At 48.3% G+C, this 16,285-nt stretch overlaps 1 protein-coding gene across 1 annotated transcript; it reads left to right on the top strand.

The window, feature by feature from the left end:
* Positions 1–178: 178 nt before the first annotated feature.
* On the top strand, positions 179–5,209 carry NFKBIA (NFKB inhibitor alpha). The gene is made up of 6 exons (XM_038407877.2): positions 179–1,168; positions 1,712–1,820; positions 2,379–2,589; positions 3,162–3,250; positions 3,374–3,634; positions 4,476–5,209. Exons 1-6 carry the CDS (start codon positions 918–920, stop codon positions 4,521–4,523), a joined length of 969 nt encoding a protein of 322 aa, XP_038263805.1. The 5' UTR covers positions 179–917; the 3' UTR covers positions 4,524–5,209.
* Positions 5,210–16,285: the final 11,076 nt, after the last annotated feature.

Raw genomic sequence — 16,285 nt, 5'->3', positions numbered from 1 at the left:
GGAAAGGAGGACTTGTGGCACCTTAGAGACTAACAAATTGTTAGTCTCTAAGGTGCCACAAGTCCTCCTTTTCTTTTTGCGAATACAGACGAACACGGCTGCTACTCTGAAACCTGCCATGAGAGAGAGGGGGACCCACCCGGCACTGGAGTGAAATACAGCAGCTGCCTTGCACCAGTACCACATCAGGACGCTACAGTAGCCAGCTGCAACTCCAGGGGGCTTTTAGGTAAGCAGCATGTGAGCTGTGATGTGGCCACGACCACCCTACTCCTTGCGCACACCCAGATCCCCCCCGGGAGCTTCATGAACGCCAGCAGGTTGGAACCTGGCTTGTGTGCAGCCCATCCCGAGGCGAGCAGGGAAGGGGGGCGGGGGGAAGCAGCCTAGTGGCGGGAGTAATTGCTTCCCCCCCCCCGCGCCCAGCTGCGCGGGGTGTATTATTAGCCCCAGAGGGAGGCTGTGTGAGGCCGGGGTCACGGGAATAGGCGAAGGGAAACCCCAGGGTGGGGAAAAGACGGCAAGCTCCCTACGGCCGGCTCCCCAGGGAAGTACCTGCGGGGCGGGGGCTTAGTCACAGAGCTGTGCGGCACCAAGTACTTTCCCTCTTGTGACTGAAAAAAATGGGAGGTGGGGCGAGCAAGCCAGGGGATTCCTCCGCTGCGAGCCCCGCCTGGGCTTTTATGTAACGCCGCAGACAGGCACAGGCTGGTTCTCGCCGTTTGACTTGCCTGGAAATTCCCAGCGGCTCGGCTCCGCCCCTTGCAGAAATCCCCTCCGCGGAAGGCGTATATCCAGCGCCGCCGCCCGCCGCCGCTCTCACACGGATGCTCGCCGGCCGCCGCTGAGCCGCGGACTCGGGTCGCTCGCGAAGGGGAGCTTGCGCCGCGCGCCCGGAGCTAGCGGAGGCCGAGCCCATGTTCCAGCCCAGCTGCAGCCCGGAGGGCCGGCGGGACTTGGCGATGGAGGGCCGCGCCGAGCCGCTGAAGAAGGAGCGGCAGCTCGGCTTGCTGCAGGACGACCGGCACGACAGCGGGCTGGACTCCATGAAGGAGGAGGAGTACGAGCTGCTGGTGAGGGAGCTGACGGACATCAGGCTCCAGCCCCAGGAGGAGCGGGGGGCGCCGGCCCAGCCTTGGCAACAGCAAGCGACTGAAGACGGAGACACGTAAGTCTGCGTGTCCTGCGCCGGTTGGACGGAGACCCCCGGGCCCGGGCTCTTAGGAGGGCAACGGGCGGAGCGGTGGCCGGCGGGGGGGGGGGCAGCCCCCTCCGGGGCGGCGTGCGCCCTGCGCGGAGACCCCGGCCCCGCCCTGCTCGCCGCCGGGGGGCCCGGGGGGGGGCGGGCTTTTGGCCCTAGAGGTTGGTGTCCGCGGCTGGCCGCCCGCCAGCCCGGCCGGGAGGGGGAAGTACAGAGTGTGCGGGCGGGGCGGGGCCGGCGCCTGGCGGGGCGGAGGGGGAAGGTGCTGTGGAAAGTCCCTGGCCCGCTGCCAGGAACACTCAGCTCATAACAACCCCGCGGGAAACCCCCCGGCAGCGGCCTCTGAAAACCCCGGGCTTGCGAAAGCCGCCTGCTGCCTGTGCACGTGACTGCTGGGGCATTGCCCGGGGCGGGCTGCTGGGACCCTGGCCCGAGGTGACCCCCACCCCGCCGCTCGTTGTTCGCGGACCGACTTTGAGGGGCTGTGGGGTTTTCTCTTCCCTCTTGTAGATTTCTCCACTTGGCAATTATTCACGAAGAAAAGTCCTGGAGCGTGGAGGTTATTCGCCAGGCAGCTGCCAATCCTGCCTTCCTGAACTTTCAGAATAACCTAAACCAGGTACTTTACACCATCCACCTTCCAGCCCAAATAAGCCAGGCGGCCCCGACCCCCTTGGTGACTTCAGTAACTTTCTAAAACAAACTTTTACAATTCACAGCTATTTAATCAACTCATATATGACACCCACCCCCCCCACCCGCCAAAAAAGGCACAAGATTGCCCTGGGGACAAACTTGTGCTCCTGTGCAGCCAATATTCTCCTCCTTGGCACTGACATTTTAAAGCATGATTGCTTTTAAATATACTCTGGTGGGTTCCACTAATCCATTGTTTGCCATACAAAAGATACCTTTTATTTATGCTGTCCTGCTATCAAGAGAGCCTTAAATCAGTCACTCCCAGGCTAAAAGGGAACTCTGTTGATTCTTGAATACAGTGTTCCTGGTGAGCACACAATATTAAGCAAACACTTATGTTATTTTTAAGAAGTTGAGCTAGAACCACCAAGTGGTTGAAGAGCTGTGTGTTCAGATGCTGTCTCTAATGTATTTCCTGTTTGTAATGTACTTTACAATAGTTTTGTTTTTCTTTTTTTTTTTTTTTTTTTTATTGTAGACTCCACTTCACCTGGCAGTAATCACAGATCAGGCTGAAATTGCTGAGATTCTTCTCAAGGCCGGATGTGACCCAGAGATCAGAGACTTCCGAGGAAATACACCACTTCATATTGCCTGTGAGCAGGGCTCTCTCAGAGCTGTCGGCATCCTCACTCAGTACTGCCAGGAGCACCACCTATATTCAGTCCTACAGTCTGCCAACTACAATGGTATGCATAAATATAATTCTTAGCATCTCGTGCTTTTGTGACCTAGATCTCAGAGAGCTTTATAAAGGAGGATAAGCATTATCATTCCCATTTTACAGATGGGGAGGTTGAGGCTTAGCAGTAAAGTGACTTCCCTGAAATCACACTGCAGTCAGTGCTGGAGCTGAATAAGTCCCAGCCTCCTAACTGCCATTGCTTTACTCAGGTTCTCATGCTCTTCAACTTTATCCTCTGGTTTTTAGGTAGCACTGTTTAGCTATTTATTTGGGTTTTTTTAGTTGTAGACATTTTTACATTTTTCTCTTCCTTTTTTGTTAAAACAAGTTCCAGTTTAACACTGGTTGGAAAAAAAAGTTATAGCATCTAAGAAATAAAGATGTATTTTTTAATTTATCTGATCATCCATGTACAGTATAAAGTTCATACAGGACAATTTACGTTCAGTTTGGATAATGGTGATTGTATTTCAAACTGAAGATATGATGATAGTGTGTTAGAGTATTTAGGCTAAAGTGACTGATAATGCATTAAAGCAGAAGTACTTAATTTTTACCTATCATCTTGTTCTACAGGACACACGTGTCTCCATTTGGCATCTATTCATGGGTATCTGGCTATAGTAGAATATTTGCTGTCCTTGGGAGCAGATGTCAATGCTCAGGTGTGTATTTGAAGCTCTTTGTTTATCCAAACATGATAGTGCTAGAGTAGGAATGTACAGTTTTGGTAGTGCCAAGCCTAACTATCCTGACATTAAATGGCCTGTTTTATTTTTATTAACCAGGAGCCTTGTAATGGCAGAACTGCCCTCCACTTAGCTGTAGACCTGCAGAATTCAGAACTGGTATCGCTTCTGGTAAAACATGGGGCTGATGTGAACAAAGTGACCTACCAGGGCTATTCTCCATACCAGCTCACGTGGGGAAGAGACAGCTTCAGCATACAGGAACAGCTGAAACACTTAACCACAGCTGACCTACAAATGCTACCAGAAAGTGAGGATGAGGAGAGCTGTGGATCAGAATCAGAATTCACAGAGGATGAAGTAAGTAGTTAGTTATTTTCACCCTTTTATATAAGGAAGGACTACATTCTTCCCTTTATATGCATCTACACAGCTCCCATTAATGTTGTCGGGGAAACACGCACACAACTCTTAGGTTGCATTTTTTTCCTGATGCTTGGATGGCCTATTAACTGTGTTACATATAATTCACCTACAAACTCAGAGTAAACTAAAAAATGTAAATAGCAAGCATTGGGAATACAGTACAAGACCTAAGCATTGGACGCCCAGAACTACTCTATAACATTTACTTACAAAATCCAAGTGTAAATTAGACAACCATTCCTCTTACTCTGGGCCAATTTTTGCAGGTGTTAATGAAGCAAACCCTCTCCTAACGTTACCCCATGATTTCAAAGAGAAATTTGTTCATTTAAGGAACATGAAATCTAGCACTCTATTATCAGGATTTTATTGAATGAGCATTAGAAATTCAAATATAAAAGCATACAAATGGCATGTAAGGGAAAGAAGGTTGCTAAAACTAGTGTCACAGTATGTGCCTCTCTCTCCATAGTCTTCTGTTGGAGATGGCTAGTTTATCTACCGCATTTTTGTGACACAAGGTTTTGGTTTTGTTTCCTTCTCAAGTATATATTTCTCCACATGACTTTCAAATTTTTTCCTCTTAAGAATCTATATTATCATTTATTATTGAATACTACTAAAGAGATGGTTTCACATCCTACTTGCCTTACTCTTGTGAGCAATGTTGTTGAAGTCAAGGCAAGCAGAATTTGGCCTGATATTCCCCAAGGTGAACTTGAGTGCTACTTGTAGAACTTTGCATTAACCTATATATATATTTTTTTCCTTCCAGATAATGTATGATGACTGTGTTATTGGAGGACGACAGTTGGCGTTTTGAAGAAGAGGTTTCTCATAAAGGACATGACTATATATATGTATAGGAAGCTGACATATTTTCTTAAAAAAAGATAAAATGTGAAAAAAAAAAAAAAGTTGAAATACTACGCTGCACACCATGGACTACGTCATTATAACAGCAGGTTTCACATTCCAACCCATACTTTTACTAACAGGAGTTGGATGTGTAACATCAGTAGAAATCTGTGTTTATTTGTGCCAGTTATGGATTAACTGGTTGTCAAAATGTATGAACAGTATGAGGACAACAGTCTACTGGATCCACCTGAATATTCATTTTGGGTGCACGAATGCATTTGAGAGATGACCGTGAATTTTTCTGTGGAGTTGTTTCCTCCTACGTGGCTGGACAGGTTCACATGAGTATCCCATCCGCTGGAAGAAATTGCATAGATTTCTGCTGGGCTGATTATAATCACTCCTAATGACTGACCTCAGCTGTTCTTTGTACTGTAATGCAGAGAGAGGAATTGAAACAAAAGAATGACCTCTCAGCTTTTATGGGAAAGGTAGCAATAATGTTAACTGTGTGCATTGGAAACAGTATATTTCCCTATATATGTGGCATGATTGCTTCACTTTTAGCAGTTGTATATATTGTATATTTTGTTTATAATTATTTTGGTACCTGAGAGATGTATATTTATTAAAAAAAATGTCAAGTTCTCCGTTTGTCATTGGACTGGTTTATAGTCCTATCTTTTTAGAGGAGAGCTAGCCTACCAATCCATCTTCCTCTATCTCTCCATCTGCAGCTGTGAGGAAGAAAGTTTATTCAGACCCTAATACCAGAGCTATTAATGAAGTGAATCTCTGCTGGACAAGAGCCTTCAGTTGACTTTCTTTCTGGGAATCACATTTCTACCATCTTCAGTTCCTCTCCCTGCCTTACAAATCGGATAGTAAATATTTTTCCTCTTCCACAAGAATAGAGACACCTGCTCCAGAACCAACACCTAATCCACTACATGAATTGTCAGAAGGAGTAGCCTTAATACATCATTTTCTCCAGTCCCCCCCCTTCGCTTATGAAATCCCTAGAGGTCCTACCTGGCCAAAGTTAATTACGCTTATTGTAGACCAGCTAAAAATATATTCATAAATATAATATTGTATATGATTCTGTATCCCAAGGTCTTCACAAACTAGATATGTGCAGCCTCATTGCTGAAATGGTGCTATAGTGGGGTTAGAAAGCAGCAGACAAGAGTACTAGCTGCATCCAGCACTCTGGACAACAGCGTGGGCTGAGGAATTTTGGCCAAAGATGCCAGAGCAGAGCATTGCTTTGGAAAATGTGTCATGGCCTCCTTAATGCATGTTTCAAGATCTCATGCAATAGAGCTGGGCATAGCAACCTATCTGGCACATGATTTACTTCAGGAGGTTGCAGGGCTAAGCCAGCCCAGCCAGGATTTAAAACCAGGGTTTGTGGGAATAACAGAGGGTACAAAAGAATGACATTGACTCTGTATGCTGATGGTTCAGGGATGTAGGAGGCCTAGAGGCCAGTCTCTGGGCTGAGGCATAGCTAATTATTTATTCACGATGGAACAGCTTTAAGAGGATAGCTTGAGGACAAGACACTCTAGAATATCCCATAGCCCACTGCTTAGGTTCCCTTGTGTAGCAAGTGGAAAACCTGGCTTCAAGTCCCTGCTCTCCATTAAGCTGATTGGGTATTTGACCCCATTTTTGCCTATCAGCAGCTTTATGTACCTAATATTTTTGAAAATATGGGCCTTAGTTATCTCCTAGAAGCTTGCAACTAATTTAACAACTACATATAGATCTGGTTTTCTCCTCATAGAAGAGTCAGACAGTTCAGCCCACAGAACACACAGACACGCTCCCTCCGGTCCCCTTGAGATGAGATTGTCTGGAGCCCTTGTGCATTCACATTACATTCTGCCCTAACCCTCAGATCCCTGTGGGCCGCTCAGTAGCATAGCTAAGCACCCACAGAACCCGTCTCTCGGTGGGTGTCACAGCAGAAAAGGGAAACTCGTGTGAAAGAGTGGCCGCTCAATCAGCAGTACTTTGCACTGGCTTGTCCAGTGGGTTTAGAGTGAGGCTAATTCTATGGAGCACAGCCAACCCTCCCCTATCCTATGAATCCATGTGCCTGCAGAGTTTTCATGGTGGGGGCTTCTTGCAGGGTTGGGGAGAGCAATGAAGTGAGCACTGCCTTCTTCCATCCCTCTTTCATGGCCCCATCTCTGGCTCCCTAAGCTGGGAGTCACAGCAGGTTTTGGTTCTTCTCAGTTCATAAAGGGAAAGAGGGTCTCATCCGCTCTAGAGTTCATCAGCCTGTTCTCTTCAGCATCTGCAGAGGCAAAAATCATCTAGACCAAATTCTCCTCTGCAGATGAGCACCTCTTGGCTCAGAGGATGGTAGGAGGCTTTAATTTAAGTCACTGATACAGGGGTCCCTCCTCACCTCCAACATTCCTGCTGTCTCCAGTAGGAGCCTGCTTTGCTACCTTTATGCCAGTAAGGTGTTCCCCTCTTACCTGGGGAATTCTCAGCTGGCCACTTAACAGCCAGAATCTAGCCCCTTTGCACTGCTTGAGAGGCATGAAGGAGCTGGATTGTACTGGAGCATCTGGCCCATTAACTTTAAGAAGGGACCTGCACCTCCACTCTCTTCTTGGGGGGCTTCATGGAACAGGAACTGTTTTAAGACATGCCCCCTGGTCCAGTGACTGCTTTGCATGGAGAAGAATGGCTCAAAGGGCTAGGCTCTTGCTGATTTGCATTGGATCCAAAGGCCAGTGTGGAAATGATGACATGGAAATTGTCATCCTGAGTCAGTGTTTTTTCTCTTCCACCCTTTTTTCCCAAGATGCATGCTTTGAAACTTCCTGTTGGCAAAAAAGGTCATTATTGAGCATCAAGCCTGTGTGAGTTTCCTTTCTGAGAAAAGGCTGAGAACTTGACAGTGACATACAAGGGTACAATCCAGACTAGTGAGTAGGTGTATCTGCCCGCTTTTTACCCTATTTTGCTGCTTTACCTTCCAATCTGGACTGCTCATAAACAGCCTGCTGCACAGTGGCGCTGGAACGCTTTTTATAGTGGGGGTGCTGAAAGCCAGCAAACTATCCCCAAACTTTTTATCTCCTGCCCCCCACCCCTAGCTGAGGCCAAGAGTAGGGCCGTATCTCCAGGAAGGGGGGACATGGACAGGGCTTAGGGGCCAAGGCTGGAGGCAGGTGCAGGTCCAGTACCAGAACCCTGCGTGCGGGGCCGGCAGCCAGGACCCCCGCGTGTGTTGCCATGAGCATGGCCAGCAGCCGGGACCCTGGCCATAGCCTGGAATGGAGCCAGCAGGCAGGACCCTGCATAAAATCTGGAGGCCTGCAGCACCCCTACTTCCCATGCCTATGCTGCAGCATGTAAGTCCCTCCCAGTTATATCTGTGGGTGCTGCAGGCAGCCAGTCATGTACTGGCTCTTATTAACCTTGTTTATACTGCAGGGTGACCCCCCCGCCCCCCCCGAACACACTCCCACTTTTAGATTTTCCTTCAGAAACATATATCCTGTACTGCCCAGCCCTTTCCTGGCCAATACAAGTTTATATAAACTCCGTCATTTAATTAATAGAAATGCTGTACACATGTCTAGTTACCCCAAATAGAGTTTCCCAGACACATCAATTCAGACACACTGGGTTGAAATAAAATAAGTTTATTAACTACAGAGAGAGATTTTAAATTAATACAAGTAATGAGGCATGAAAGCCAGAAATGGTTACAAGTTAAAAAAAAGATAAAATGTAACTAGTGCCTAACTTCAACTATGTTAAATTCAAAGCAAAGTTTTCTCACCACATGCTTTAGCAGATTACTGGCCAACCTCTTACATCAGGGTCCCCTCCCCAAGTCCAACACTTCTGCTTTTGTCCTTTCAGTGCCATGGATGCAGTGGGCAGAAAGAGAGGGGTGCCTCCCCTTTGTTTTTTCTAGTCCTCTCCCCACTTTCAGAAGCATTGCCAGCTGAGAGCCTGGCAACAGGCAGTCTGTGTGGACAGGAACCCCATGCTGTTTCTTTGCTCAAATGTAGATTTTTTCACCCAAGCCCACTTTCCTGCCAAAGAATGGCCAGTTAGCTGATAATTGTTCATCAGCCTTGTCTACACCTGGCTGAGGTGTCAGCATGCCCTTTGTCTCTGATAAACTGGTTTGGCCACTCCCAAGACTTGGAACATGTGTTAGTGACACCATACAACTTTACATGTTGCCACACCTCTTTTACCAGGACAATAACGACAGAAAATTATGAATTTTCAAATGATACCTCATAAGGCATTCTTTACACAAGATTATTAAAATAGTGTGCAAGGGGTGAATATGCAGGTACAGTTCATCTCACACACTTGGTCATGAGATTCATTGATGGCCTTTGGGTCCAATCTCTTGTGTATCCAAAACTTCCAGTGAATCCAATGGAAGATTCAGGTACACAAAGAATGCAGAATCATGCCTGTTATCATAAATTTAAAAAGCAAAATCCACTAGAGCGATATAGCATTGTCAGTGGGCAAGTGAACTACACAGCTGTGGTGAAATATAAATATAAACTCACATTCCCTCTCCCCCCCGCCCCAGGCCTTGCACAGGAAAGTATCCAAATGACTTGCAATTTTTCTTGATTCCAGCATAATGGCCTATAACAAAAAAGTTGATTTGTTTCTTCAACCTCTCTCTGCCTCAGTTTCTCTATCTATAAAATGTGGATAAAAATGCTTTGTAGACATCTGAAATCTACAGCTGAAAAGTATTCTACAGGTGCTCAGATACTAGTGATGGGCATGATATAAAAAACTACATAGCTACAATGTAATTGTAAAGTATAATTATTACAAGGGAAAATTAAAAGAACTTAAAAGGACAATTCAGAAAAATTACAGTGGTACTATGCTATTCAGGAAGTTTTTGGAAGCAATGATGTATTCCATGCTGCAGAGTTGAACATGTGGACAAATATAATTTACCTATCAATGAGATTGTATTTCCTTGTAATAAATGTGCAAATGAAATTACTTCATCATATAAGGAAGTTATGCTACTAAACAAATCACTGCCAAGTTAAAAAAGCATTTGTTAATTTCTTATTTCTCCAAAGCATCATCAAAAGCACTTAATTTAATGTGAGAAATCACATTAAATAAAAATATTCACTGACTGAGATGAGCCGTGTATATGTCTTTTTGTCAGGACGTGTCTGCATTTGAAATGTGTTCTGAGCTAACCTGAGTTATTTTGAATTAAAGTGACTTGTATAAAATAAACTAATTGTTTTTGCTGCAAATCATCTGCCATTTTAACACATGTTCTTAAACCCACTTTAGGAGTGGGTTTGCTGAGAGTGGGATGAGTTTACCTGTAACAAAGTCAGTGTGGATGCATCCCCATCCCAAAATAACTGTTGTGGATCTGCCAAGTCCTTTCGTGGTATACTCACATTGCTTTGTTGGAGTGCCATGTATCTGTGCACCATATGCTGCTCCAGGATCACTCTGACTGCTGTCACCTCCCCATTTAAATGCTGGCACACAGCAGGTGCTGTCCTTTATGACTCCAGCTCACAGGGAGTTCACATGCCTGTGTCACATCCTCTTGATTATTGATCAGTCATGCCTCAGACTTCTGCATAGACCCATGCTGAGATCGTGGACTTCACTGCCCGCTACTAAAGGGCACATATACAGGCCCACCTGAATGGCAGTCACTTAGCACAGGTCTCTAAGCAGGTGTCACAACAAGTGCAGGACAGGGTGCACAAATGGGACCCAAGCCAGTGCTGCAATAAGGCAAAGGAGCTCTGACTGGGCTATAAGAATTTTAAGGACAACAGGACAGATGAAGGAAAATGCATGGTCTCCAGCTACTGTGTTTGCTGGAGATCCTGCCACTCAACCACTAAATTGTGTGGACTCCATGACAATTCTGATATCAGCGGTGAAAGTAAGTCTAGGGACTTACCGGTATAGGGCTGGGCTGGGGCCAGCTCTGGCCCACGGAAGGGGCGGGGCCTTGGGCAGAAGGGGCAGGGCTGGGGGGGTCAGAATCAGCCCTGGCCTACCCTGTTCCGGCAAGTGCCTCCTTCCCCCTCCTGAGGGTAACAGCAGCAGCCGGGGGCTCTGGCAGTGGTTTAAATGGCCCTGGGTGGTAGCGGCGACCGGAGCCCTGGGCCCTTTAAATCGTCCCCGGAGCCCTGTCACTGCTTCCCCAGGGCTCCGGCATCAGGGCTCCGGCTGCCATTACCGCCCTGGGCCCTTTAAATCGTCCCCGGAGCCCTGCCGCCATTTCCCCAGGGCTCCGGGGACGATTTAAAGGGCCCAGGGCTCAGCCGCCACTACCGCCCCAGGACCTTTAAATCTCTACCCCAGCCCCGCCACCGCTATCCCAGGGCTCCGGCAGCGGGGCTCTGGCAGCAATTTAAAGGACCAGGGGTTCCAGCTGCTGCTGGGAGCCACAGGCCCTTTAAATTGCGCCTGGGGAAGCCGACCCACCCCTGGTACAGCGCACCAGCTCTTGCTGGTACGCCATACCGGGGCGTACCGGCTTGCTTTCACCTCTGCCTGAAATCCAGATTCTAGTCTGACTCCAGGCCAGACACAGATATGGAAACCCAGGACCTACCTGAATCACAGCAAGAGGATCAACCTGAAACCCAAACTGGGGAGGAGACCATATCCAGTAAGAATTGTACAATATATTACAGTGCAACTGTACAGTGGGATATAAACAACTTAGTTTCAGGTATCATCAGGGTATTGCCATGTTGGTCTATCCTCTCTCTGCCTCCTGGGCTACTAATGCCAACACCAGTTGCTCAAAATGGTGGCCATGCCAGAGAATGTACCAATGCTCCACTCCACATTGACGCTTACTGCTCTCTCTTCTGCCCGGTTGACCCACCATCATCTGCACCAGCCCGGGAGCACCACCTGGCAAACGGTAGCACGGCATCTCTTCCTGTTTGCCCATTGCCTTTTTTTTTTATCAGAATCTTTCTCTATTTTGGGGGACACAGTTCAGGGTAACAGCCTCCAAAGTAAGGACAACTTGTACCAGTTCACAGGCAAGGAGTAACCTGTCTCTGCTGCACTCTCTAGCTAGCCATCTTCCCTGAACACCACAGGCCATCTGGCATCTGTTAGCCCTTTTCCCAAGTTTCTACAACAACCACAGCCACACTCCTCTACCACAGGCCCAGGGGTTCTAGACAACCGGGGAAGATGATGACACAAATACAGTAGCTGAGGATAATAGAGAGGCATACACCAAGCCCAAACTTGTCTGCACACAACTGGTTTAACTTTTAAATGGTTTTTAGCTTTGCACAGCATTATGCATGTTCAAGAACATTTTACTGCTCAAAACATTGAACTGGTATCAGCATGTCCATTGTTATGTATTAAGAAACCATTGAAAGGGTCTTTATATTCATGGTTTGAATCCTGCACAATTCATTGAAATGCCCAGCTTCACTGTCATAAAATGCACACATGCACTATACTAAAAGCCACACATTAAATATGTTAAAATCCTTCCCCTAATACATATGAAGATAAGTGCAGTCATCATGATTACAGCCGTATATGAAAGTATGTACATTGTTCACAAATGGCCTCTAGACTCAAAGAAGGAGAACAGTGCAGCCCTGACTCTGCCCTTGAGTAGTTGCAGCATTTTGTGGACATCTCCTCTCTAGCTGTGCAAAATGTTCAGCAAGCCTGCCCCCCTCCACCCTTCAGCCAGGCTGTCTGCCTTGTTCTCACAAATGTGCAAAACACAGCAAGCAATTACCATAAGAGGCAGATAGCTCTCAACAGCCTCAGGCTTCTCCAGCTACCTTTCAATCTTCCAATTGCATATTTCACTGTCATTCTGCAACTACTCAAGGAATAGATAAACAGCTCCATTCCTCTGCCCAAGTGTCCTGTAAAAGGCTTCATAAGCCCCAGGATCAGAGGCTAAGCTGGGTCTCCCAGAATGCCAGGAGAAATGGCAACACCATCAATGTCCATAATGATTATTGGAGCCAAAGTGCTGTTTGTCATTGTCCAGAGTTTCCAAAGAGAATTGGCATCATGGGCCTTTCCAGATTACCTCATGTTAATACTGGTGAACCTTCCACAGTGATCAACCAGGTTCATAGGTCCCATCAATGGCCCCAATACAATTCAGGAACCCCAACCATGCAAGCCCATTAATTACTTCTTGTGCATTGTCCAGCCTTATGGCTACTTTGCCAGTAGCACACACCTCCATGACAACAGCTCTGACAGCTCCAACACTAAACTGGTTAGCGACTTACTGGTAGCAATCAGGGAGGTGAGCTTCTGGATGGTGATGACCACATGCTTCTCCACACGGAGGGGAGCTCTCATGAAGGTCTTCCACCACTGCAGCTCTAGGCGAGCGCTGCAATGATTTCTAGGAAAATGGCTTTATCCTGTCCCACCAGTCAGGGCTAGTTGGCTAAGTCCAAAAGCTGTGGTCTCATAGATGGCAGGTATAATAGGCCTGGGGAGGCTAAGTCTCCCCTGCAGTGCAGCTGCCAACCTGCCGCCTTTGAGTGTGGACACCTGGACCATGATGGCCCTGCCCGCGCTCCGCCCTGAAGCCCCTTCCTGCTTTGCCCCACCCATGCTCCACCTCTTCCTGTCCCTGCTCCTCCCCTCTTCCCTCAAGATGGCCACCACCTGTCACTTACTGAGTCCCTCCTCTCCTCCACCCTGGTGAAGAGCTGGTGAAGGAGAGGAAGAGAGGAGGGACTCAGTGAGTGGCGGGCAGTGGTAGGTCTCAGGGGAGGAGGGGTGGAGTGACTTGGTGGGTGGGAATTCTAGGAGGAAGGGAGGGTGAAGGAGAGGAGGGACACGATGAGTGGCAGGGGTCTCGGGGGACGGGGTGGAGGAGAGGAGAGATGCGGCAAGCAGTGGGTGATGGGGGTGTTGGGGGAAGGGGCTGGAGCAACTTGGCAGGCAGTGGGGTTTCAGGGGGTGGTGAAGAGGAGGGACATTGTGGGCAGTAGGGGTTTTTGGGGAGGAAGTGAGGAGCGACTCAACAAGCAGCCGGTGGGGGGTCCTTTGGGAGAGGGGATGAAGGAACGGAGGGACTCTGCGGGCGATGGGTATCAGGGGTGTGTGGAACGATTCAGTGAGCAACAGGTGAGGGGGCCAAGCATGAGTGGGGCCCTGGGGCAGAGTGGGGGTGGAGTGTGGGCAAGGCCTCGGGGGAGGAGGCCGAGTGGGAGTGGGGCCTCAGGACGGAGCAGGGGGTGGGCCATGGTCCAGCTGCCAGGGGACCTTCTGATGCTCAGGCCAGCCTCCCCAAATGCCAGGGCCATGTGCAGCCCATGTGCAGTCCACCAAGTAAAGCTGCTCTAGGAAAAAGATCTAGGAGAAACATCTGCTCAATTTCCACCTCCTCCTCCTTCGGCACCCTAATTTCCCTGGTTCTGAAGTCATTGCATTCATTTAGATATGCTTGCAGCAGGCTGTTTATATTCATCACCATGAGGATTGCAGCATGTCCCATTTTTTCCTCCATGCTACCTGACAGCACTTTGAAAATGGGGCTGGATGCCTCATAAAAAACTGATGGCTGATGGGATGAAAGAAGAGGACTCAAAGGAATTATTTAGTTTGGCCCCAAGTTCCAGAATTCCATCACTTTCTGGTAGGTATCCCACAATGCACAGCATGAGAAATCCCAGAATGCAGACAACACAGCAATGGAACAATGCACCATGGGATGTCTGACCAGAATACTGAGCATTTCTTTCAGAACATCGCAGTGCTATGTGGCCACAATGATATGAGACAAAAGTGCCTTAATCCCTGGATAACAACGTGAAGTGGACACACTGCTTATTCAACACTTGTTATACCTTAGAGACTAACAAATTTATTAGAGCATAAGCTTTCGTGAGCTACAGCTCACTTCATGGGATGCATTATTTATTTGAGCATAAGCTTCACGAAAGCTTGTGCTCTAATAAATTTGTTAGTTTCTAAGGTGCCACAAGTACTCCTTTTCTTTTTGCGAATACAGAGTAACACGGCTGCTACTCTGAAACACTTGTTATAGATCACTTGATCCTTATACACAAAACCCACAACAAATTTCAAGTGTAGACATGTCCTACGATAGGTGTCTGGAATGTCATTTGTTTGCAGTTGTCATGTAACTGCTATTAACGCACTGAAATTCAGGGCAGTTCTTTAGCATCGTGTCTGATAATATAATTTGATCAGTCTATCAAAAAAAGAAGAAACTCATAATCAGCTGCAGGTCAGCTGTATAGCAGGGTGACTTTTGAGGATGGCAAACGATAAAGACATAGCATGCCCTTGACTCCTGTGCTTTGGGGTGGCATCGACATTCTGGCTGCCGTCCATGCAGGTGTGCGAGGTGGCAGGAAGGACTATCCCCACACTCTCACCTCCCTTACACACCCATGCAGGAGTAGCCAAAATCTGGCCCTTAGTTTGGAGAACCAGACTGAGTGAATAGGCATCCGATGAAGTGAGCTGTAGCTCATGAAAGCTTATGCTCTAATAAATTTGTTAGTCTCTAAGGTGCCACAAGTACTCCTTTTCTTTTTGCGAATACAGACTAACACGGCTGCTACTCTGAAACCTGAAAAGGGGTTGTCTCCAGTACGGCAACCTTTGTATTCAGAACTGTTATTATGGCACATGCAGTGCTTTTACTGAGACACAGAGAACAGGGTTTCTGAGCAGAAAATCATGGCTGTGGCTTTTTAGCTCTTTGTTTGTTGTCACAACCTTTGTCCCTTTCCCCTATGGCCACCTCATGACATTTCCTGAAAACAGACATAAGAAAATCACAACCCTACACAGAGCCACAAAGAGCCAAACTGAAATTATGTCGTACAGGGCCTAGCATGATGCAGACCTATCTCAGTTGGGGCCTCTAGGCCAGGGGTGGGCAAACTATGGCCTGGGGGCCGCATCCAGCCCTCCAGATATTTTAATCCAGCCCTCGAACTCCCACTGGGGAGCAGAGTCCGGGGTTTATCCCGCTCCGGCGCTCCAGCGGGGGAGCAGGGTTGGGGGCTTGCCCCACTCTGTGCAGCTCCTGGAAGTAGTGGCATGTCCTCCCTCTGGCTCCTATACGTAAGAACAGCCAGGGGGCTCCGCAGGCTGCCCCTGCCCCAAGTGCCGCCCCGTAGCGCCCATTGGCTGGGAACCACAGTGGGGCAGCGCCTGAGGATGGGGCAGGGTGCTGTGCTACCTGGCAGCACCTCTATGCAGGAGCTGGATGGGGGACATGCCGCTGCTTCTGGGAGCGGCTTGAGGTAAGCGCCCCCCGGAGCCTGCACGCTAACCCCCTCCTGTGCACCAGCCCCCTGCCCCAGCCCTGATCCCCCTCCCGTCCTTCGAACCCCTCAGACCCAGCCCAGAGCACCCTCCTCCACTCCCACCCCTCATCTCCAGCCCCACCCCAGAGCCTGCACCCTGAGCTGGATCCCTCCCCCACCTGCACCCCAGCCCCGAATTTTGTGACCATTCATGGCCCGCCATACATTTTCCATACCCAGATGTGGCCCTTGGGCCAAAAAGTTTGCCCACTCCTGCTCTAGGCACTATTTAAATGCTGATAATAATAATCAGGCCTGTTGACTTCAATGGAGCTACTCCCTGTTGGGATTTTCACCCTTTACGCAATAAATGGAATATCAAAGAACCACAAGGGCACAC

The sequence above is a fragment of the Dermochelys coriacea genome, chromosome 6, assembly GCF_009764565.3.
Source record: "Dermochelys coriacea isolate rDerCor1 chromosome 6, rDerCor1.pri.v4, whole genome shotgun sequence".
Taxonomy (NCBI): domain Eukaryota; kingdom Metazoa; phylum Chordata; order Testudines; family Dermochelyidae; genus Dermochelys; species Dermochelys coriacea.
This window is presented reverse-complemented; position numbering and strand designations above follow the sequence as displayed.

What these genes read in the sequence shown, in the direction of transcription:
- NFKBIA (XM_038407877.2), top strand. Translation starts at nt 918, where the DNA reads ATGTTCCAGCCCAGCTGCAGCCCGGAGGGCCGGCGGGACTTGGCGATG. An exon ending in GCGACTGAAGACGGAGACAC is followed by an intron (nt 1,169 to 1,711) that starts GTAAGTCTGCGT and finishes TCCCTCTTGTAG; the next exon opens with ATTTCTCCACTTGGCAATTA. An exon ending in GAGCAGATGTCAATGCTCAG is followed by an intron (nt 3,251 to 3,373) that starts GTGTGTATTTGA and finishes TTTATTAACCAG; the next exon opens with GAGCCTTGTAATGGCAGAAC.